At 44.7% G+C, this 24,752-nt stretch overlaps 1 protein-coding gene across 1 annotated transcript in view; it reads left to right on the top strand.

The window, feature by feature from the left end:
* Positions 1 to 705: 705 nt before the first annotated feature.
* TMEM123 (transmembrane protein 123) overlaps positions 706 to 24,752 on the top strand; it is a 31,553-nt gene continuing 7,506 nt past the window's right edge. The window contains exons 1-4 of the mRNA XM_054973728.1: positions 706 to 962; positions 10,453 to 10,497; positions 12,927 to 12,944; positions 23,639 to 23,887. Of these exons, the coding sequence (XP_054829703.1) occupies positions 887 to 962; positions 10,453 to 10,497; positions 12,927 to 12,944; positions 23,639 to 23,887 (388 nt within the window). The 5' untranslated portion in view covers positions 706 to 886. The remainder of the gene's footprint in view (positions 963 to 10,452; positions 10,498 to 12,926; positions 12,945 to 23,638; positions 23,888 to 24,752) is intronic.

The raw sequence follows: 24,752 nt of genomic DNA on the forward strand, positions 1-24,752 counted from the left end.
TTCATTGAATGTCCTAATTGTTGATCATGTTGTATTTTTGTTCTGTGAATGTCCTAGCTATTAATTATATTGCATTCACCTGCAGTATTTAATCCACCTTGGATCTCAGTGAGAAAGGAGGACTCTAAGGAAACAATAATCATAACAATAACTGGATTTTAGTGTGCAAAATGCCCACTTTATCATGTTGTAGTTTTGCTCTGTGAACGTCCTAGCTACTGTAGTCACTTGCAGCACGTAATCCGCCTTGGATCTATTTATCCGCCTTGGATAAATAATAACAATAACAGTAACTGGAGTTTAGTGTGCAAAATGTCCTGTTGATCACGTTGTAATTTTGCTCCGTGAACTAGCGATTATACTCTAGTTGCTAGTAGCATGTCATCCGCCTTGAATCTCAGTGAGAAAGGCGGACGGTCAATAAACAATAATAACAGTCTCTGGATTTTAGTGTGCAAAATGGTGAGCTCCACCGGCTGTCGCTCGCGCAAGCGCGTTGCAAGCGGGCTGCGCCGGCAACAGTCCGCACGTGTGAAAGCGGCAAGCGCTCCCGCCCCGCCCGCGTCTCTCTTTCAGCCCCGCCTTCTCTCCTCTCGGAGGGGAAAACAAGGCGGGGAGAAGCGCGCAGCCGCTTCCCGAGGCCGAGGGCCAATGGCGAGGCTCCGCACCGGACGCCCCTCCCTCGCCCTCCCCTCAGCAGCCTGACTCGGCTCCGTCACGTGGGAAGAGCGCCCCGGGCTCCTCGGGGGAGCTGAGCCACTTCCTCGCTGAGAATCGCGGCGGCGGTGGCGGCGGGTGATTTTGGCGGGGCTCCTCCCGCTTGCTGCGCTTTTCCTCTCTGCCTGCCGGGACGGTGTGGCTTGGCCAGGTCGGCCCTCCTTCAGCCATGAGGCTCCAGGCTGGGCTTTTGTACTCGGGGCTGCTGCTGGCGCTTCTGCCGTGCTGCTTTCTCGTGCGCTCGGGTAAGTCAGCTTGGGGCACACCCCTCGACCGCGCAGACGACAAGCAGAAAGTTTGGACTGCCATTCGCCTTCCCTTCCCATCGTCGTCTTAGGCTGTTGCTTTTGCGAATGGGTCACATCCACTGCAGCTAACTGCTTCTGGTGGGTGGTTTGTGTGGGTCTGCAGGACAGGAGTAGGGTTGCCAGCCTCCAGGTAGTGGCTGGAGATCTCCCGGAATTACAGCTGGTCTCCAGGCCACAGAGATCAGTTCACCTGGAGAAAATGGCTACTTTTGGGGGTGGACTCTATTGAATTATGCCATGCCAAGGTCTTTTCCCTCCCCAAATCCCACTTTCTCCAGGTTTCACTCCCCAGATCTCCTGGAATTTCCCAACTTGGAGCTGGCAAACCTAGAGAGGATGAAAGTTCGGGTCCAGTAGTGGCTTAAAAACCACACGAGATTTCCAGGCTATGAGCTTTGACTCCCAAAAGCTCATGCCCTGGAAATCTGGTGGTCTTTAAGCAAATAACTGATGCGTTGCCTGTGTGGCTACCATACGCCACCAGAAGTGGCTGGCCAAGTTTTGAGTCTTGCCCTGGGGAAGGGAGCTTGGATTCACAAAAGCTTATGCTGAAATACGTTTTGGAAATGTTCTAAAGGTGCCTCCTGGGCTCATGTTTAATTTTGGTTTTCAAGGGTGCTTTAAAACCCCTGGCTAATGTTGTGGTTCTGTTGTACACAAGAGAACAAGCACAAAATGTCTGAGATGCTCTTAATTTGAAATAATATTATTGTTCACATATCAATCTCAATATCCTTGTTATGCTATGTAATGGTTGTGTGAATGTGGTTTGGAACGAGTGTTTTTGAGGGCTGTTTCATTGCAAATAGATTGAGAGTAGACTGCGTGCACTGAGGTTTTTGTTCACTGCTGTGGTGTCTTTGATTTATTACCGTGTTTCTAAGCAGAATATCTGCAGCCCCCTTTTATTATTTTTAAGGGACTAAAATAAGACTAGAGAGTTGTTGCATTCTGGGCCTTAGAGGCCTCTTGGGAGAAAGCCTGATTTGGCAAACCCAGAGAGCAATCTCTGTAAAATCAAAGCACGGGCCAGATTATGTAAACAATGCTTGTCATCCTGAGACAAAAACATTTACTTGGAAGTAAGTCCTATTGCTTCATAGGGCCAACTCAGTCTATAATCTTAAATCCCACTGAACTCTAGCCTGGTTTCTTTAAACTTTTCCTGTTTAAGATCTCCCAATGAGACATGACATGAAAAAGATTGCCTTCTAGGTCAATACAGGGCCTCCAAGGCCTGCTAAGTTTTAATCAAGGTTCTGCTTTTGGGGGAAAGAATTATTATTTATTTGACATAACAACATGTATATGTCACTTGCACCGTCATATAAGGAAAAGGTCCCTGCCTGGAGTAGGTTACAGTCCAGTTTTTTAGGAAAGCTGAAAAAGGAAGTCCAGGATGATAAGAATATTAGCAGGTTCCACATACATGTGTTCAAGTTGATCTGTTTCTCTTTTTTTATCTTTCCTCAGGAATTTAGAGTAATATATATAGTTGTCCATTTTTATCCTTCATCAAAGCCTACAAGATAGGTTAGGCTGAGAGCGGAACTACAAGTGACAAAAGGCACAGATTGGACACTTGTCAGCTTCCCTCAAGTTTTGATGGGAAATGTAGGCAGCTTGGCGGAATGTTGGACAAGTGACAGTTGAAAAGTCCATTGGACAGCAGTCAGAGAGCCAAGCTGCAAGACTAGGATGTCTACATTTCCCATCAAAACTTGAGCGAAGCTGACAAGTGTCCAATCTGTGCCTTTTGTCACTTGTAGTTCCGCTCTGAGAGACAGTGACAGGCCCAAGGTCACCCACACTCTGTGGTAGCTGAATGGGGCTTTCAGCCCCAGATCTCTTCAGTCCTACCTCACCACGCAAACCACTGCACCATGCAGGCTCTTCTACTAGCCAAGCTACAAGTGACGCCTGACACAGGTTGGACACTTGTCAGCTTCCCTCAAGTTTTGATGGGAAATGTAGACCTCCTGGTCTTGCAGCTGTAATGGAGAGCCAAGCTGTAAAACCAGGACGCCTACATTTCCCATCAAAACTTGAGGGAAGCTGACAAGTGTCCAACCTGTGTAAGGCATCACTTGTAGCTTGGCTCTAAGTTCAGTCGGAGAGACAATAGATCTGTCTGTGTTGCAAAAGACAAGACAAGAAGCTGCTACCAGTGGTTGAAGGGGCCTCCTGGGAAGCATATGCAGCCCTTGTCACCCTATCTGACATCCTCAGACTGAAGTTATGTGCTCTGTGCCTCTCAAGTGTTTGTTACTGGAGGTAGCTGTTGTAAAACGTCTGTTAGACTGTTGGGCAGTCAAGGCCTTGGATTAAGCAGGGGCACCCTCGGCAATGCAAAAGTTGACTTTCTCTGTTCATGATGGGTTTTTTACTCAGATAGGAAGGCAGTGGTCTAAAAGTGCATCTGTAAAGAGATAGGGACCATAGACTTTACTAGTATGTGCGATGTGCTGTTTCTTTAAGTGCGATCCTACTGGATAGTTCCATGTTGTTTAATGTGTCAGTCTCTAGGAATTGCTAATGGTCTGTTTCAACATTCCTTCAGCTCAGTGTATTGGATTTCTGCTGGTTTAAAATCTTTGCACATTTGAATTTATAGAGGCTATTACATTGTTTATTGAGAGGTCCGTGAAATTGACTGTACTGACTCGCACTGTGTAATCTGCCTTCAGTGTAGGTGAGAAGGGTGGCCGATAAATGACACAAATAAAAATAAACAAATAAGATAAGACAGGGCAATAAATACCCTTTAAATTAAATGAATCCGAAGCTGTTTCAAGCTTTGTTATCTCTCCCTGAACTATAAATCTGCCTTTGTTACCTTTTGGGAAAAGGCCAGGCAAACTGTTAAAAGTTTATTGAAGAATGAACAGTTGAGGCTTTGTAAGCCAGGTAGCACCATCCCCCTTAAGATCGCTTCCGTAACAATTCTGGACTTACTTGGAACATTTTACATGGATGTACCGGAGCTGATTTATGGCCTTCTCTCAAGGGTCAACTAGATGCAGGGTAAACACATGGTTGTTGCCAAAAACAGCCCCCACAAGTTCTCTGCTTTCTGTAAAGTCTACACATCATTGGATATTGTACTATTATAAGCATTGATCTTCTGGGCTGTGCTTCAGAAGTAGAGCATCTGCTTGGCGTGCAGAAGGTCCCGTGTTCAATCCTTGGCACTTCCAGTTAAAAGGACAAATAGTAAGTGAGGTGAAGGATCTTTTATCCAGGTAGAGTAGAAGACTGATCTTGATAGAGTAGAAGACTGATCTTGATAGATCAATGGTCTGATTCTGAAGAAGGCAACTTCATGTGTACGGTAGCACAATATTCAGTATTCAGTAACATTGAGATACGGTCATGTCTAGTGAAACTTGCCTAGCATTGTGACGTACCGATATACAGTGTTGCCCACCAACCCACCTCCCTACTATTGGCAACGGGGTGGGAGAATGTAAACTACTACGATGTGATAAGAGGACAGCATTTTAGTAGGAAGACCGTGGGGCATGCAGCCACCATGAGGGGGGAGCAGGTCCCCATTCATCATATAACATCTACCCAAACATCAGTTGTTTCAAACAATATAGAGATTCTCAGCTTTTGTTCAGGAAAAGAGCGTGCAAGTCCTGGTAGCGGGTAAAAGATAAACCAAAGTTTAAATATGTTTAGACAGATTTAAAAATAGAATAAAGCCTCCAATGTCACTGCTAGTTTCCCATCCTTCTGACCTCCCATGCCAGTCCTAAACTTCCCATCTATTTTCTTGTTGTCCCAAGCCTCCTTCCCAAGCCCTGAGATCAAAATTGATCTGTCTTAACCAAAATACATACTTGCATTGTGGCCTTGCATTCTCTCAGGAAGTTATTAAGCCAACTTTTAAAAAAGATTATGTTGTAATTCTTTTTCTTGTTCTTGCATGCTAATGTGCACATCTCAGGGGAAATGCATATATAGCTTTTTTAAAAGAATAATGTTTTTTAAGCTCCAAAGATCTTTCTAGAGTGACAGAAACAGTGGAGGAGAAAGTTCCTGGACCATGGGGCATGCCAAGCTGCACTTGCCAAAAACTTTCCTTTTTTTTTTGCACATCTATTTATTTATTAAAATATTTATACCCTAAACAGTTAAGGCAACATTTTCTAGGGCATTTAATGGGGTGCATTCTTTTATTTGTTTATTTAGAATGTTTTTTGCCTGCCTTTCTACCCAAATAAGGACCCCAAGGCAGCAAATATCAAAATATTTTAACATTAAAACATCCAAAATAAAGTATATATATATATATAAAATAATTCAATTATAAGCATACAAACTCATTTACCAAAATCAGAGAGGGGGGCCAGTAACAGTTATTGGGGTATGCCAAGCAAAACAAATCAGTCTTCATCATTGGTGGAAGACAATAATGGAGACAGATGATTCTTCCTGAGGAGGGAGTTACAAAGTTTTGGTGCCACGACCAAGAAGGCCCTTTCTTGCATTGTCACACATTTAGCCTCAGATGGTGGGAGCCCATAAAGCAGGGCCACCAAACATGACCAGAGTGGATGGTTAGGTTTGTATGGGAGAAGGTGCTCCCTATGGTATGCTGTCCCCAAGCGGTATAGGGCTTTAAAGGTATATAGCAGAACCTCGAATTGGGCCTGGAAGCAAATTGGAAGCCAGTGTAAATGGAACAAGGCTGGAGTGATAAGGGTCCCTGTGAGCCACTCCAATCAACATTTTTGCCAACATCAGCATTATGTACTGACTGTAGCTTCTGGTCAGTCTTCAAGGGGAGCACCTTGTGGGGTGCCTTGCAGTAATCTAATCTAGATGTTTCCAGGGCATGCACCAGAGAGGCAAGATCTTTCCCACCTAGGAACGGCTTACCAGCAGTAACTGGGGAAAGGTGCCTCTGGCCACTGCTGCTGCCTGTTCATTGAACAGGAGGATAGCATCCAGGAGCTATGAACCTGGTCATTTAGAGGGATCGCAACACCATTCAGAACAGGGGCTATCCCAATTCCTGGCTCAGACCCTCCCCCCACCAGATTGAAACAGATCCAAACAATCCACTTAATTCAGGAATCCCTGAAGTTGCCCATTTTGTAGAGGGGTGGGATATTTAAAGTAATATTGTATTGCATATGTTTTAAATCTGAATTTGTAACCAGCTATGGGAAAGGCAGGGTATAAATATTTTAATAAATAACAGTTGTTATAAAAAATTTAAGCAGTGGGGCCAAATTTAACTTTAAAAGGCCTTTCCAAATAAAAAGTTTTTTTTTTATTCCACCAGAAGGAACTGTCCATAGTGTAAGGGTAAAGAAATCCCAAATAGCAGGGGCAACTGCTAATGAAGCGCTTGTGTTGGTTTCCACCAAGAAGTGAGCTTTGAATCATAAAAGCTTGTGCTGGAATACATTTTGTTAGTTGTTACAGTGTTGTTGAACTCTTGTTTTATGTTGCTGCAACAGACTAACATGGCTACTATTGTAGTAAATTAAAACTGCATCCTACACATTTTTTGGAACACTGTTGAACTAGTAAACTAAAGTTCAGTAAGGCTTCATGGGTCTTAGAGATTTGTTCTCTGCTTCTGGTCGTACTAAATTCAGGCTCTCTTCTCCCTTGTCCTAAAGAACTTTTCAAGAATGATTGTTCCTTGCTTTGTATTTTCCATCTTTAGAAAAAGAAATTGGTGACACATTTCCGATCTCTTGCTTCTTTCAGCAAAACCCATAGCTTTCACTTCCTGTGTAGATATGTTTTTATGCTCTTGTTATCTCTTCAACCCCTGGATGCTCTCAGAAATAAAATTAGCATCAGAGTGGATTTGATTTAGTTAGGAAAACTTGATTCAGTCGTGGTTTTCTATGCAGAAGTCTATTCTTACTGGTTGTTAGAATCTTAATACATATTCACAATTCAGAGATAGATGCAGGTTTCATTTTTAGAAGGTACATAATATAAATTTTTATGTAGTAATTTATTTTGAAACTTTTCAAGTTAGTTTTACAGCCATATCAGAAAATGTAGACACAAACACACTGTTTAAGAATTGCAAAATTAACGGTGCAGTCCTATGGAGAGTTACTCCAGTCTAAGCCTATTGAAGTCAATTGTCTTAGACTGGATTAACTCTATAGGATTGCACTGTAAGTATCTCTGATGTTATCTTCTAAACTGAATGCTAAGTCCTGTTGGATAGTTAAGAAAAGTTTCATGTAAGTGATCTTTACAGAAGCCTTTGGGACAACTTGGAATTGGGCCCCAGTCCATGAAATACTGGAACTCATTCACAAAACTTCCTTAAACATTACATGAATATAGTTTTTCATATATAGTTGTATGCAAATTTCAGACACGTGGGGAAAACATCTGTAGGCTTCCTGTGCATTACAACATAGTGGGGAGGCTTTTGAGTTCCATATAACCAGGGCTTTTTTTTCTGGGAAAAGAGGTGGTGGAACTCAGTGGGTTGCCCTCGGAGAAAATGGTCACACGGCTGGTGGCCCCGCCCCCTGATCTCCAGATAGAGGGGAGTTTAGATTGCCCTCCGTGCCATGGTGCAGAGGGCAATCTAGACTCCCCTCTGTCTGGAGATCAGGGGGCGGGGCCACCAGCCGTGTGACCATTTTCAAGAGGTTCCAGAACTCCATTCCACCACGTTCCAGCTGGGAAAAAAAGCCCTGCATAAAACTCTTTATAATGTTGGATGTTCACTAGAAAATAGGTGAGGCAGAAGAAAAGCCATTTCCAGGTCTGGTAGAAAAGCGCCTCATCTGCAATTTGTAGGGTCTTGAAATCAAATTCTAATTGGATTAAATGGTGCTGGGCACAAAACAGGTGCTGAGGCGAACCCAAAGCTACTGGGATAGAGAAGCAACAAAATGGCCACTCTCCTTTTGAGACAATGAAAGCCCTACTCTTAACCAGATTGCTCCATTGCATATTAGTGCTTCCGAGGCAATGGGAGGTTGCAGAACTGCAGCTGGCCCCATAGCAATACTAAGAATGTAAAAGGGCTCAGACCTGCTGAGCCTCTCTCCCTGTCCCATCACTCTTAATGTCAAAGGAGGTTACAAAATAGAACCTGTGTTGGCAAAAAAACACCCTGAGGGCCCTTTTTAATATTGAAGATTCCTTAGTGGAAGCCAGCGAAGCAGTGAGGGTGGAGTGGGGGGGGGGAGACAAATTTTCCAAATGCCAAACATGTTTCCCAAGAATCTTTGAGATATTTCTAAAGAGTGCACTAGAAATTGCGTTTAAGGCCCCACAATTTCCACGCGCCCTGCAGCAGCTGGCCACTAATCTCTCACCATGTCCCTGGGGTAAAAGCACACTATCGCAGCATGCTATTAAAGCAAGAAGGCATTGTGTCTATGCAATGCATTATAGAAAGGAGGAGGGCAAAGCTGTGTCTGTTGTAGTGCAGGGGAGGGGAAGGTCAGTCACATTCCCCAAGACAAACAAATAACTGGAGATGCTGTCCCAGCTTCACATTTAAAGCATGAATGCAGCAGTTTATTGGTCTGTTTGGGATATGGGGGGGGCAGCTGCAAAGAAAACTAGGTCTTTTGCATGTCTGATTAGAGTTGCTAGGGGTGGGGGGATCAATCAGCCAGGGCTTGAGCTTCAGAAATCAGAAGGTAAAAAGTTTTGTCGTAGCCTGGAGCTTCCCTGCTAATTGTTGTGGCTCAAGCCACTGTTAAAGGGAGAGATGATGGGAAAGTTAGCTCCTGTAGTCATTAACTGGCAGAGGGGGAGGCAGATTCACCAGGTGTAGCTGTCCTCAACAGGAAGTTTCTGAGATGGGGGAAGTCATGCCTGTTGAATGTCTGCTTGTCATTCAAAGTGTTAAAGGCGTAAACTCTAGTGAGGCTGTGAGTACGGAAGCTATGGACAAATTGGGGTTGGGGGGGGGGAGTTGCTTCTTTGGTAGAAGGCCAGCCAGCAAGCAGGGTTCAGGGACAACATTTATTTTAAAATCTGCCTTCTTGTGCAAGGGTTGTATATCTCTTTTTCTTATCTGCAGCGTTTCCTCTTTTCTTTGTCTGCTTTATCACATTGGCACAGAGTATGCCCACTCATCTTGGCAAACATCCAGTTTAGAAAAACCCGCAAAGGTACTATGTGCAGAAGATGCACACTGCTGGCCCCTTAATGCTAGAGAAGAGATGCAGACAGATCGCAAACATGGTCCCCTCTTGTTGGAAGCTGTTGGCTGTATTCAGAGGAGTAAACTGTAGTTTGTGTAAGGAACACGCACTGATTCTGCCTGATATCAGTAACAAATCCTGTTTGTCCTCATCTACCCCTCCCCCAATCTCTTAGCTGGAAGGACATCTTTACTCTGCAATCAACTGTGATTTGTGAGATCGGATGGCAAGGCACCACATTTAGTACAAGCCTTGGTTTACAAACAACTACAAATTCCAGTTTGAAATCCCAGTTTGGTGCCAATCAACAACTCTTGTTTTGTTTGACCATCAGCTTTTGGAAAGCTGGTGTGGTTTGAGTGTAGGGCTGGGATCTGGGAGGTCATGGGGTGACATGGGGGCCAATTATGTACTCTGCCTAACCTACCTCCAACGGGGGACGTAACAGAAGTATGGAGCACCATATATGTTGCCCTGCATTCCTTGGTGAAAGGGCAGGATAAAAATGTGCTTGATTGTTGTTATACCTCCCTCCTTGGGGTTTGATAGAACTACAGTTTATTATGATGTCGGAGTGCCTCTGTATTTAGATCAGAGATGAGTGACAGAAGCCACTTTCTTGATCGAAGCCTTGGAGAGAGCATCCAGCTATCAGTTACATGTTGTAGGTGGAGTTTGTAAGAATGACATTTGAGGGATCACTTGAACCTCTGATTCACAAAAGCTTATGCTGGAATAAATGATGTGAGTTGAAAATGCTACTGGACTTCTGTTTGATTTTGGTACACTAGATTAACATTGACTACCCCTTTGACGTTTGCAAAATCAGCCAGACACGTCCTCACTCGTGTAATGCAGATGAAGCAGAAAGATACGTTTGATGTTTCAATTCTGAGGGGACAAAGAGCCAGTCCTGAGCAAGTTTCTACCTGTGAGTAGGCGCCAACGACGTCAGTGGTATTGACCTGCTCCATCTGGGCTGTTTGGAATTCTGTTTCCTGGGAGATTATCATTCCATGTGTACACGGCATCCACTTGCGATGTGTAGGCAGAAGGGAGTGATTTTTGCTGTACATGAAACAAAGCTCCTGTACTATGGGAGAAGTGCTCCCTGGGGAATTATTTGCATGGTGACTATACAGGTTCTGTGCTTGTTTATTAACATTTCTATAGAGATGCTATATACATAGATATTTACAAAGGATGAAAGTTTGTGACTTTGAATAAAAAGATGCAAATATTTATCACAATGTGTGTGTCTGTTTCAGAGAACCAACAAAGCAGCCCGGGTAATGCCACTTCAAATGGAACAAGTAAGTCTCAGCTCAGCCCCTCTCCCAACTTTCTGTGATACCATGAAAACACTTGAATCAGCAGCTTCCAAATGTAAATATAAGCATTTTTCCCCCTCAGACAGCTCAAGGGGAGATCTGATTTCTTGTGGATCACATCACGTTTTAAAGACTCCTTCCTTTTTCCACTCTTTGTATCTGACGAAGGGAGCTTTGATTCTTGAAAGCTCATATCCAGGGCTGGTGCTACCATTGAGGCGGTGAGGCGGGGGCCGGAGGGGGTGCTGGGGGCGGAGGCGCGTGCCATGGAGCTGGCGTGCCTGGCCCACCCCTCCACCACCAGCCAGCCCCACACCGCCACACGCCCCCAGCTGAACGCAGCAGCCGCGAGCCAGGCATAGCAGGCAGCCAGGGCGGCGTGCAGAGTGCGGGCACCCTCCTTGCGCCACCCCAGCCACCCGCCGGCCAATGGCCCCAGCTTTGCTACGTGATGACATCATCATGTGATGACACCATCACGCAGTCGGGGCACGCGCACATGCACGCTGCATGTGTGTGCACAGGAGGGTGGCCGCAGGTGCCAGAAACCCTGGCACCGGGGGTGCTCATATCTTTGAAATCTAGTTGGTCTTTAAGGTGCTGTCGGACCCAGAAGGAGCTATTTAAAATAAGACAAGACATTCCTAAAGATACAAACTTTATAGACATTTTGAGGCCACAGGAAAAAAGGAATTCCCTTCTCCCAATTGGGGGGAAGTTTAAAGTGCAGGCAATATTTATTGGCTTATCCATCTTAAACTTATTTTTTACTTTAGGAATATAAAATGCATCATGTGTAACATAGTACATAAAATTATACTGTTTGGCATATTGATGAAACTTTAAAATATAAAGGTTTTCGTTTTCTACCGGCAAAGTTGTAAATATAACCTGTGCTGGCGGGGGGGGATGGGCTACAAACCTCTTCACCCTGTGGTACTTTAACATATGTATATTAATTTTTGCCATCTGATGAGTATGGAAAAAATAAAACTTGAAAATAGAAAACACAAATTTTGTAGTAAACAAAAGAAAGTGTCTTGTTTAACAGTTCCAATAGGGCTAGCAGCTTGCTTGGTTATAGAGCTAAACTTTACTCCTCTTCATGCCAATTGTCCAGAGGACCTGCCTTCAGCAGCTTACAAAATAAAAGATAACATTAAACATCATAAAAATTATTAAAACCCACCAATCAAACACAGCAGAGCATAAAACATGAAGCAGGCTAAAAACAAAGAATAAAATGATGATTAAAAGATCAACCCCTTAGTTAAAAGCATGGATAAACAGAAACATTTTGGCCTGACACCTAAAAGAAAGTAGTGTAGGTGCCAGGGTGGCCTCAAAAGGAAGGCCATTCCGCAGACAAGGTGCCACCACTAAAAAGCCCTGTCTCTGTTTGCCACCCTCCTCACCTCTGAAGGCAGGGTGAGGCAGATCTTAGCTGGTGCAGTGGACAATATGAGAGGAGGCAGTTCCCTGCCCCCAAGCCATTTTTGGGCTTTAGAGGTAAGAACCAGCATACTGAATTGTGCTCACCAACAAATATATTATCATAATACATATTATGGCATATTAACTGTGGAGAAAATTAATTATGTGATATATATGTGGTATATGGCTACAGCGCGCACAGGAATTACTATTCTCTAATGCTATCATTTTTCACATTTTTTAAAAAAAAACCCTTAATGCTACACATTCTGAAAGAGCAAACTCTTGTCTTAAAAACCATTTCACTCATTCCAGAAGAAAAAAAAATCGTTGGAGGTTTTTTTTTCTAGCACCTCTTAACATCTCTAGTTTTTCTACTGGAAAAATGGAAAATAAGTAAATGAGGGGAAACTCCCTCCTCCAATGTTTTACTTTTCCTACCAGGCTTTGTGACATCTCTAGGCATTGCACTTCTGACTCAGTCTTTTCACAGAGGGTGTCTGTATAGATATATGTATACACACCGTCCTCTCTCTTCAAAATTGTTGAACGTTCATATGCAGTTTAATTCCAATGTAATGGATGAATTAATTTATTTACCTTGAAATGTTCTTTCAAAATGCTGCAGATTTTGAAAATTAAGGTTGCCAAACTGCTGGGGAAATCAACGGGAATCATTTGAGGAACTTTTATAAGTTTGTCACTTGGGATGGTTGGTCCAAACTTACAGAGCTGCAGTTTCTGTGTCTGGATCTAGAACAAAGGCACGGAAGGCAACAACACTCTTGAGTGTTTCATCATGGATTAATTATCTGCTTGGAAGGAACCACAGCTGGGCATTCTGCCACATGCAAGTTCAAACAACATGAAGGGCAGGTTATCGTTTCTATGCTTTTTACGGGCAGAACAGAATTGTCTTAGAAAAATCAAGTGGTTGGGAGAAAAATAATCTTTTTCTTTTTACTTCTTTGTTTCAGGTCATACAGCCACAGCAGGTGAGTTTTCAGCTTTTAAATTCTCTATCCACGCTTCTCTAAGGCCTGCTTAATTTTGCTGATATTAATTATTTCATGTAAACTTATGCGATGTATTAGTAAAATGACTGTATTCACTGGGAATTTTGAGTTTCACCCCCTGAAAGAATACCCAAAGTAAAATATCGATGCTCTTATTTTTATCTCTGCCTAATTATCAGTACAACTGTAGCTGCCATCAGAAGCTTGAAACTTTCTCATTACCTCTTTCTTGGGTGCAGATCCCATGAATGTGGCCCCCTCTCCCCTACTCACGCATCACTGTGCTCATATGCAGGGCTCATTTTGAGGGGGAACGCCAGGAACGCAGTTCCAGCAGTTCCCCAAAGAGGTCACATGACAGGTGGCCCCGCCCACCTGACTCAGACATTTTGGGCCCGTTTCGGCCTGGATTGGGGCCGAAATGGCCCGGATTGGGCCTCTGATGGGTGGTGGATCACTCTCCCACTCAACAGCAGCCCAATCCTGACCATTTTGGTCCCTTTTACAGTTCCTTTTTGCCATTTTGGGCCCAATTTCGGCCCTGAATGGCCAGGATTGGGTCCAAAACAGCCAGGATAGGTGATGTGAGGGGTGTGTGGCATATGCAAATCAGTTATGCTAATGATACACTTCCGGTGATGTCAAGGGGCGTGGCATATGCTAATGAGTTCTGCTAATGAGTTCCTCTAGCTTTTTTTCTACGAAATGACCCCTGCTCATAAGCATTTTCATTGGGATGCAGAACTTGAACTCACGGAGCTACTATGTCAGGGCTTTCTTCCACCACAGTGTCCATGGGGTCAGCCACATGGAAAGGATCCCAAACTGGCCCATACTAACATAGTTCTAACGGTGTGACTCCTTGTGGGTTTAAAGTCTTTTTTTAAAAAGGGAACATTGAAGCACTACATAAAATAAAGCATATGGTGAGATTTCCCCCCTTTTAGGAGGTTTGCATATCAGCATTTAAAATCTATTCTGCACATGTGTTTTACTTGTTCGTATGTTTCATTCATGCTCGCAAAGGAACTGAATATACCAGTTGTTACTAGGTGAGTATACCGAGGGAAGAGCCCCATGATAGCTAAGCCTTAGCTAATGCTGTGGGTATTTTAAACTATACATTGGAAGTCATGAGGTGCTGTCTCATCTGAAAGGGGGGTGGATTGGATAAGACTCTCGGGGAGGGGAATGTCCACAGTTTCGTTTCTAAAGACACAACTCCCCGATTCTCAGTGTCCCAAGCGTAACTGTTTCCCCACCATTTCCTTTTTTAAAAAAACTTACTGCAAAAGATAGCAGATCTGTGTCGCTGCAGACTTTCTGTTTCTGTTCCCTCCTTTCTGTTGTATTTACTATAATCCCTGGTGCTACCATATAGTGAAAATTCCCCATGTTGTTCTCATTGCTGCAGAACTTCCACAAGAGATTTTTCCAGAGGAGTTAGCCGTGTTAGTCTGAAGCTGCAAAATAGTTAAGAGTCCAGTAGCACCTTTAAGACTAACCAACTTTATTGTTGCATAAGCTTTTGAGAACCACAGCTCTCTTTGTCAGATGCATCTACAATAAAGTTGGTTAGGCTTAAAGGTGCTACAAGAGATTTTTCTGTGCTCTTTCCTCCGTCAGCTATTTTTTTCTCTACTATGCCACTGGAGTTGTCTTTTTTAAAAAATCAGCAATCAATATAGCGTTAGAGCAAATACCCATTTTTTTAAAGGCCCCAAAGAACTCCGATGGCACACTGGGGGAAACGGCAGCTGTGTGGTGCTGAGGGCAGGAAGGTGACCCCAGTGTGGGTGGGACCTTGAGAAAAATGTGCGCTTGTCCATCCCAACAGCATATCGACATGCTTGGACTGCATTCCTCCCAAAAGGAAGGTAGCAAAGCTGGTTTGGGAAAGAGTCCGGGCTCATTTCAAGGGGGAACGCGCAGGAACGCAGTTCCAGTAGTTCCCCAAAGAGGTCACGTCAGGTGGCCCCACCCACCTGACTCACAGCCATTTTTGGCCTGTTTCAGCCTGGATTGGGGCCAAAATGGCCCAGATCGGGCCTCTGACAGGTGGTGGATCACTCTCCCACTCAGCAGCAGCCTGATCCTGGAAGAGAATCAATTAACCCAGGTTGCCTGAAGGGGGATATGATCTGACCTATTAGCAGGGCTCATTTCGAGGGGGAACGCACAGGAACGTAGTTCCGGCAATTCCCCAAAGAGGTCACATGTCAGGTGGCCCCGCCCACCTGACTCACAGCCATTTTCGGCCTGTTTCAGCCCAGATCGGGCCTCTGACGGGTGGCGAATCACTCTTCCACTCAGCAGCGGCCCGATCCTGACCATTTTGGCCCCCTCTTTGGCCATTTTCAGCCCCTTTTTGCCATTTTGGGCCCAATTTCAGCCCTGAATGGCCAGGAATGGGTCCAAAACACCCAGTATAGGTGATGTCAGGGGGTGTGGCATATGCAAATCAGTTATGCTAATGACAGACTTCTGGTGCTGGCAAGGGGCGTGGCATATGCTAATGAGTTGTGCTAATGAGTTCCTCCAGCTCTTTTTCTATGAAATGACCCCTGGAAAGAGTGCATTGAGGATGGGGAAAGGATGATCAGAGTACAGAACTCCACTCTGTGTTGATGCTCCAAAAAACCAGCACTCCAGTTTGGACATCAAAGCTGAGCAAGCCCTCCAACTACAAAGGAAGCCTTTGTTTAAAATAGTTTTATTTTCACTCTGAGAAATTCTATCTTGGTACAAGAAAAATGGGACAAGAATGTGAGACTGTTTCATGCATATTAAAATTCTTTCATGGAAGGGACTGAAGGGAAAATCCATAGCTCCGTTAAATCTAACGTCTCCAGTTGAAAAGCTTCTAGGTAACCAGTTCTAGGGTAAAACCTTTGCCGAAGATGTGGAAGGGCTGCTCTTGGGGAATGAATTGGATTGATCAAAGGCCCACGTTGGTGTATGACAGACACATACATTTATAGGAAAGATGGTTTTAAAAAGCCTGTGTGTCTGTTATCATAATAAGACATCCATGTTGGTTTCCAGCTTTGCTTTTGGAAGAATTCCTGTGCCATCAAGAGAGATCAAGATGGGTAGCTGTGTTAGTCTGTCTGTAGCAGTAGAAAAGAGCAATTGTCCAGCAGCACCTATAAGACTAACAAAATTTATGGTAGGGTATGAGCTTTCATGAGTGGTCCCATGGAGTGACGCCTGCACTTGGACCAAAGCACCTGCTCAGCCCTGCTGGGCCATGTCTCTGTCTCTTAGCTTGACTTACCAAACTCAATGGTTTATGAGGATACAAAGTGCAAACTATATACAGTACCATGCGCTCCTTGAAACAAAGGTAGGCTGACAGATACGACGTTGGATCCAAGTAACCTTTCTGTTGGTGAAAAAAGAAAGGATGGATCCCTTTGACACCCCCCCCCCCCCCAGGATCATGGGAACTAGACAGATGGGATAGGGGCTGTAGTGTAGAGATTCCCTGGTGGGAATCTCACTCTCCCAGTCTCTGCCCCCTGCTGCCAATCACCTGACTGGCTGTGGGGAAAGGCCCAGGGAACAGGAGGCAAAAACCCTCCTGGGCCTTAAGTGATATCATTGTGTTTGGCTGCAGGGATGCTCCCACACTTCACAGAGGCCCCTCTTTACAGAGGCTGGGAGAGGAAGGGGACTTGGCAACCCTAGCTGTAATAAGAAGGGGAATTGGATAAGACTTAGAGGAAGAGCTGGCTCAATCCACCCAGGTATGTGTATGCTGCCAAGTCACAACCAACTTATGGTGATCCCACTAAGGGGCTTTCAAGGCAGTTGAGAAGCACAGGTGGTTTGCCCTTGCCTTCCTCTGCAGAGTCTTCCTTGGTGTCTCCCATCCAGGTACCAACCCTGCTTAGCTTCTGAGATCTGATGAGATCAGGCTATACCATGCTGCCTTCCCTCCCAGATCCAACCCACGGCCAATAATAATACCTTTATTTCATACTTCCTGTAAGAAATTCAGTAGCCATTCAGTGTACTGAAAAGCATTCCCTTACCTTTCCACATATGAATGTCTTTGTAATCCAAAAAGAAACAAGTGCTACAAGGCACAGAGCTGGGGCCTAAAAGGTGTTTTTTCTCTATTTATAATTATTTATTATTATCAACTTGTGAGGTAAGGTGTCATTTCTAACCACACTCTCCTTCATAGGTGATTCACAAGGAAGTTGTAGATTTTTCAACTCTTGCAGTAAATTCTGAGGGCCCGAATCCCTATAGAAAAGCAAATTAGCAAATGTGTTGATAATCCACCTGATCCCATGTTATCCGCAGGGGTTCTTTTCTCAGAAGACTCTTCACAGGCAGCAAATCCATATTAATGCAATATTAATATTTTTAAAAGATTTCTTTTATACTGCCTGCAGGTGGATAGATCACTGCCTGTTCTTGCCTGGAGTGCTTTCACTTGTATCTTTTAATCTGCCTATTTTTAGCTCTTTTGTTCCGCCCCGCTGTGTCCCTTCCCCAAGCCTTTTCCGGAGCCTGTTTGCTGGGTCTCCTCCCAGAACTGTCAAATAGCCTGCCTTTTCTCTTTTTGCCCTGGCCTCTGAAGTTGTCTTGATCCTGCCAAAACCTCTCAGGCCCTTCTCAATCGGAAATGGCCCATGTCTCATTAAGGCTTATAGTCTGATTTACCTGTTTCCTTACAAATGAGAAAGTGTGTGGATCTGAATAACTGGAAATGTAGACAACGATTTTCCCAAGAAAGGATCACCATAACCAATATCCTGGCATTTATTTATTTGGCAGAGATATTTTTAAACTTTTTTTTATGGCATGTTCCACAGAGTGGCGAGTAAAATGATAAACAGAAAGATCCACCCAGTAATCAGAACCTGAACAGCCTGTAGTGTGATAAACCTCAAAAAAAGCCAACCATTAAAACAATATCACACATATACAAAAGTAGCCAGCATTTTAATCATTCTGAAGGACAAAGAGGTGAGTGAGAGTACGAAAATGCTCCCTAGCCAGAGGTTGCCATAAATTGGTTCCGCCACTGACAATGCGATCCAAAGAAGAGTTACTCCAGTCTAAGCCTATTGATTTCAATGGGCTTCAACAGGAGTAACTCTTCTTAGGATTGCACTGAGAGAAAGGCATGTCCATTGTTGCCTAAGTATTCTTCTGAGGAGAAGAAAATAGAAAGCCTAAGATAAGCAGGGCTCATTTTGAGGGGGAACGCTCGGGAACGCAGTTCTGGTAGTTCTCCCAAGAGGTCATGTGTCAGGTGGTCCTGCCCTCCTGATTTTTGGCCATTTTGGGCCTGTTTTGGCCTGGATTGGGGCCGGAACGGCTGGGATCGGGTCGGTGCCGGGCAGGGGAACACTCCCCCATTTGGCAGCAGCCGAATCCCGGCCACTTCAGGCCCGATCAAATCAATGATGCTAATGACAAACTTCTGGTGATGTCAAGGGGTGTGGCATATGCCAATGAGTGATGCTAATGTTCCTGCAGCTCTTTTTCTATGAAATGACCTGTGAAGATAAGTATCAGAGTACATAGGCATTCATATGGTCCTTGGTCCTTGAAGCACCCTGTTTCCCGAGCAGCAGTGGACTTTAAAGGGCAAAATTAACACATTGAATTGAATACAGAACCAGAGTCCTATTTCTCTCCCTTCCTCCTTCCAATTTAACAGCGGCATTCTGGATCACCTCTCATTTCTGAGCTCTTTTCAAAGGTGTATAGAGCTTATTTCAATGATCAAACCTTAGATGTTAAGAGCATGACAATTATCAGACGAGAAGACAGGGCAAAAAAAGGTGTAATTATAATAATTATAGTAAAGATTTCTATTTGTAGTAAGAAGTATGCTGCAACCTTCCCAATTCATTCTCAAAAGTCTTTTGTGACACTGGAATGAGAGGAAGTTCCCTTATCTCACTGGAAGAAGTTGATTTTTTTTTTTAAAAAACCTGAGTAAGCTAAAAATTTTCTTAATGTTGTTATTCACATAGAAGTCTTAGATACCTATTGTAAGAGTCATTCTTATTTGTTTGTTTTATATGTTACACTTTCATCCCACCTTTCCTCCAAGGAGCTCAGAGTGGCATGTGTGGTTCTTCTCCCGTCCACCATTTTATCCTCACAAGCGTATTGAGGGAGGCTAGGCTGAGGAAAAAATGACTGGCCCAAGGCCAGCCAGTGAGTTTCAGCATGAACAGTGATCTGAACTTGGATCTTTCTATGCTACGCTGCATAGCAAAATTCTCCAGTTTATGGTAGAACTCACCTTCTTCATAGGCTCTGTACAGGCATTTACATGGATTGTATACTTGTGTGGAACGATGTTCAGAACATTCTAGAACTATGAAGTGCTAACAACCTAGTGGGCTGCATTCAGCTTGGTGAATAACAAATCAGCAGGCATATATGACAGTAAGAGTAGAAATATGGGGGAAATGTGATTGTCGGCTTGTAGCGCTACAAAATTCTTGCAGACTCATTGATATGTCCCAGTAGTCCCCTCGTGTGAAGATTTGCCAGGAAGTATCAACATTCACCAAGGTACCGGTGTTTACAGTAACGCAGGCAGATGCTTTCATTCAAATTGCTCTGTGGCTTTTTAGCTACTTTTCAAAACACATCATTAAAGAATGCAGAGCTGATGGATATTATTAGTCTTCCAGAGTTGATACAATCAATCTCTTTTCATTGGCGAAAACTTCACTGCTGCAAAAAAGTCCGGGGAGGCATTTGTGTATTTTGTCTCCTCGGCAGAAGCTGAGCTTTCCTTGCCAAGCTAAGAACAAAGCATGGAATGCAGCTTCACAAGTTCTACTTGAGATCTGATGTTTTCTCATCTTTGTGGCTTGTTACACTAAATACACTGTTCCTCTTTAAGTGGCAATCAGCAATTTGAAAGACAAATAACGTGGGGGTGGATGGAAAAACAATGAACGCAACAATAGAAACAATGAGGAGTGAAGCCTCTTAGACTAAACATATTTACTCATGATCAAATGATAGCTATGCTAAATACCCAAATAATGCTTAGCAATAATATTACTTTACATGCATTTGAGACTGTTCAAAACTTTTAATATATATGATGTCACTAATCCTTACAAAACAAAGACATGTCAGTATTTTCATCCCTCTATGGCAGAAAGCTCTGAATGGGAGAAACAGGCTTGCCTGAGGTCTCCTGCTGAGATTCTGGCAGAAATAAAATCGGGTTCATGGTTGTAGCGACCAAGACCTTTGAACGAGGAAGTCCCTAGTTCATATCTTACTTCCGCTAAGCACTTGCTAGATGCCCTTAGAGACAGATCTGTTGGTTTCTGCTGCTCCTCTCCCGCACCTCACCCCCAACTAACACATGGACATAAATAAGGGGTTATGAAAGAATGAAACACAAATAGTAACATGTAATGAAGAGCCCCGTGGCACAGAGTGGTAAGCTGCAGTACTGCAGCCCGAGCTCTGCTCGCGACCTGTGTTCGATCCTGGCGGAAGCTGGGTTCAAGTAGCCAGCTCAAGGTTGACTCAGCCTTCCATCCTTCCGAGGTTGGTAAAATGAGTACCCAGTTTCCTGGGGGTAAAGTGTAGATGATTGGGGGAGGCAATGGCAAACCACCCTGTAAAAAGTCTGCCAAGAAAACGTCCCCCCATGGGTCAGCAATGTCTCAGTGCTTGCACAGGGGACTACCTTTACCTATTCAGTTGTGAAAACTATCCTGTGAGCTCAGTTTCTACTCCTGTGACAATTTTCAGTGGAGACGGTGCAGTCCTATTTCACTTTCAGAAGGATCCTTGGCAGAGGGGAACTGGGCTTGTTGGATGTTCTTCCTGGGGTGCACATCCTCCAAATTAGAGATGGGCACGAAACGGAACACAAACCAAAAAGAACCACAAACTGGCCCAGTTTGTGGTTCACAAACCAGCAGTTCGTGGAAGCTCATTTCCCACGAACTGGTCTACTGGTTTGTTTGGTTTGTGTTAAACCAATACGCCCCTTTCTGTGCCTCTGCAAAGCAGCACAGAAAGGGGCATTTAAACTCGTGGATCAGCTGCTTGTCGGGGAGATACCTGACAAGCAGCTGATCATTTAAAAAGCAGGACTTGGCTGCCCAGCCAGGAGTTCCCAGCCAGCCAGCCAGGACTCACCCGCAGTTTAAATGGCCAGAGCGGTGGGGAAATGGCCATTTAAACTGTGAGTGGGGCTTGGCTGGCCGGCTGGGAGTTCCCACCCAGCCAAGTCTGACCTGCTGTTTAAATGGCCATTTCCCCGCCACTTGGAGCAGCCATTTAAACAGTGCCGCTGTTTAAATGAACAGCTGCTTGTCGAGGATCTCCCCAACAAGCAGCTGATCCATGGGTTTAAATGCCCCTTTCCGTGCCGCTGCGAAGCATTAGTGCAGTGCTCTTGTGCAATCCCTGGCGCCCACTCACTTTGGCAATATTGTGAATGACGATAGAAGGAATCTCACACTGGATTTATCTTGCCAAGTGTCACTTCAAAGAGTTACAACAGTGTAGTATTGTGGTCCATCTAAATGATGTGTATTACTACTTGGGTAGGTGGAAGATCACAAGGGTGAGATAATTGTACACCCAAGGACAGCTGCAACTATTTCTGTGGTTGGATCACACCTATGTGTTACCCAAATGAGGGCATCTCCTTGTGAGCTGGAGGAATTAGCATTCAAGGAGGGTCAGCCAGAAGGGGTAACCAGGAAATCTCCACCTATGTATACCAGGTTTGTTCCCTTAGAGAAGTCTCAAATAAACATGCAGATATTCTACAGGAAAGGTTTATTTATTAATAGAGCAGTAAAAGGCAAACACACAGAAAATCACATACAGCATACAAACAGCTAAATAGAAAAATGGTGAGGAAATGGGAAAATAGTTTGGGGGAAAGGGTGATATTTACCAGTCTTGGAGGTAAAGGAGGAGGTCCACGGAAGAGCAGCAAAACAACCAGTGTTTCCATGGAGAGAAGGAGCCCAACAGAATAGGCACAAACACATACTGACCATATGAGTGGACAGCCTAGTTATAGTGCAAAACGTACCCTGGAGCAAAACTGACTTCTTGCTTCCAAAAACACTGCCTTAATGCCTTGTTCTGCCTCTTGTCTGGAGGCAGAACAATAAGTTGAGAAAGGTGTGATATGACTATGTTGGGGTGGACTATAGGTAAAAATATGGCTTGATGACCTGGTAAGTATCGGATAGGAAGGCTATCAGATGTGGTGAATAGCTTGATTAGGTAAGTGGGAGAGGGGAGATAGATGAAGTTGTTGATGGGATTAAGCAGGGAGTTTTCTCAGGAAGCTTTATTATCTTTGATACTCTTTGGGCATGGGAGCCATTCAGTCAGTCATTCCCCTATGACTCATGGCTTGGTAACTTTCCAGTCTCTATGTTGGCTGGCATCCTCTCTGCAGGAGGCTGAATATAGGCAGGCCCAAGCAGGGCCAACAGATTACCAGCAGCCGTAGCAGTGAGACCAAAGAGCCACCAAGGAGTGCGCTGGTGGCTTGGGCTCAGCTCAGTAGAGCTGTGATGCCGACAGGCCCTTCAGAGATGGGGCCACGGTGGAATGAGCATCAGGCAGGGCAGGCCACCTGTAGGGAGGGGAGGAGTAGCTCCTTGGCCAATGGTGGGCCAGGGAGAGGAGCCGGGCAGGCAGGTGATTGGCTACTTGCAGCCAAGCAGCTGTGCAGCGCCCTGGAGGTGGAGGTGGTGATGGAGGGGGAAATAAAAGAGGGGCTCTGGAGCAGGGCCAGATCTACGGTTGCCAGCACCCAGGGCAACCGAAGATTGGCCACTTGCACGCACGCATGCTCCCAGTGCTGCGTGATGATGTCACTTCCATGACATCATCATGCAGGGTAGCGCGTGCCACCCCACGGCAAGCCGGCTGGGAGGCCACCTGTGCCATTCGCCTGCCCCGCAGGACAGGGAGCGCGCAGCAAACTGGCTGCCCCCTGTCCTGCGGGGCAGGCGAAAGGCAGCGCGGGTGGCTGGGCGGCTGGCTTGCCACGCGCCACGCGCCACCTGTCCTGCCACCCACATGCTCCCAGGGTTGTCAGCTGTGCCCGGCGCCCCCTCTTTGGCAGCGCCGAGGGCAGACTACCCCCTCTCCCCCTATTGATCCGGCCCTGCTCTAGAGAACTGGGCTGGGGATGCTGAGGGGGTGTTGGCCAGTGAGAGAGAGAAGGCAACACCCCCCAGAAAGGTTGAGATGGACTGATGAAATAACCAGGCTCTGTCCACTCCTATTTCTGAGTCCCAACAGAGCCCCAGGTGGGGTGGAGGTGGCAAGTCAGAACAGAGGAGGGCTGGCAGGCAGCCCTGATGGGAGGGGCGTGGCCGAACTTTAAGCATGACCTTAAATGTTAATTTGAAGCAGCAGTATCTGATTATAACTGAGATAGGTGAGATTTTTGGAATCCAGAGCATGATGTTATAAGGTAACCAGCCTTGCTAAAAGAAACCCAATCCTTCACAGTAGAGTAATTTGCTCTTGTAAAATGTAAAGGAGGTGCATTAACTACCCTTAAATACTTACTAATTTGTTAATAGTAATCATGTTCTTTTCAATATAAAAGTTTTGCAATCCCTTTTTATTAGTACATATTGCAGTGTAACAAAACTTACTGTTTGTCATGTTTACAGCTCCGGTTAACCCAGCTATCAATATTACCACCACCACCATCCCAACTGGTACCAAAAATGTCACACTTTCAACTGCTGTGCCTTCTAACACCACCACCAGTGCCACTGTCAATGCAACAACTGCCACCACCGTAGCAAGCACCACCACTGTAAAAACCAGTGCTACGAAAACCTCACCCACTTTACCTACATCACCCAATGTGACCACAGCATCGAAGGCGCCGTCTTCCAATTCCACTACAGTAACGGGTAGGTGCTGAATTTTTGTTTCCTGTGGGATTCTAGCATCTGCATTGTGACACTTGAAAATTTCCTGTTCTGGTGTATTCTAGTGGCAGAGCTTTGGTGAAAGTCTAATCAGAACTGCAGTGATGGCCCCTTGAATTTCATGATGTTCTTAAAAATGGTGTTCTTTTTATTTTATTTTTAAAATGTATATCTTGCACCAAGACAGACCCTTATGGTGACTTACCATATTCCTACTACCCCCAAAAAAATTTACAGAGTACAACAAACAGCCAAGTACAAGAACAAAACCCAACATTGCATACATCAACCAGTTAAGATAAGACAATAATAGCTAACGTTACTGAAATCCGGCAAACGATACAAAACCGTGCCTAAATGAGAGCATTTTCATCAGACCCCTGAATGACCAAAATTAACATGATAGACCAGTTTAGGAAGTGAATTTCACAAAGGGAACCAACGCTGAGATGGTCCTGTTGTTTGTAGCTATATGCCTAATGACAGAAGACTCCTATGGCACCTGCCTTCTACCTATCCTAAATCTCCCTTCCCAGGTTTCAGGGCTTCCCAAGCAGTAAAGGGCAGTTACAACATACCACCTGTCTAACTTCGATTATCAGGCAGAGAGCCCTGACCCAAATACACACAGGACACTGTCTCTCCTCTCTGAGCCTCCACCAGACAGGCAGTTCATTTCCTCTATCTATTTCCTCTCACAGCCCAGGGCTACTGGGGAAAGGGAATTTGGTGTTTACTTTATATATGCTGCCACCATTTACTTTAGATTAACTATATTGCCCCATTTGTCATGACCGCAGTGTCTGAGGTTTGTGTGTGTGCTTTAATTCCCCTCAGCCAACAACTC

This window comes from Eublepharis macularius, chromosome 3, assembly GCF_028583425.1.
Source record: "Eublepharis macularius isolate TG4126 chromosome 3, MPM_Emac_v1.0, whole genome shotgun sequence".
Taxonomy (NCBI): Eukaryota; Metazoa; Chordata; class Lepidosauria; order Squamata; family Eublepharidae; genus Eublepharis; species Eublepharis macularius.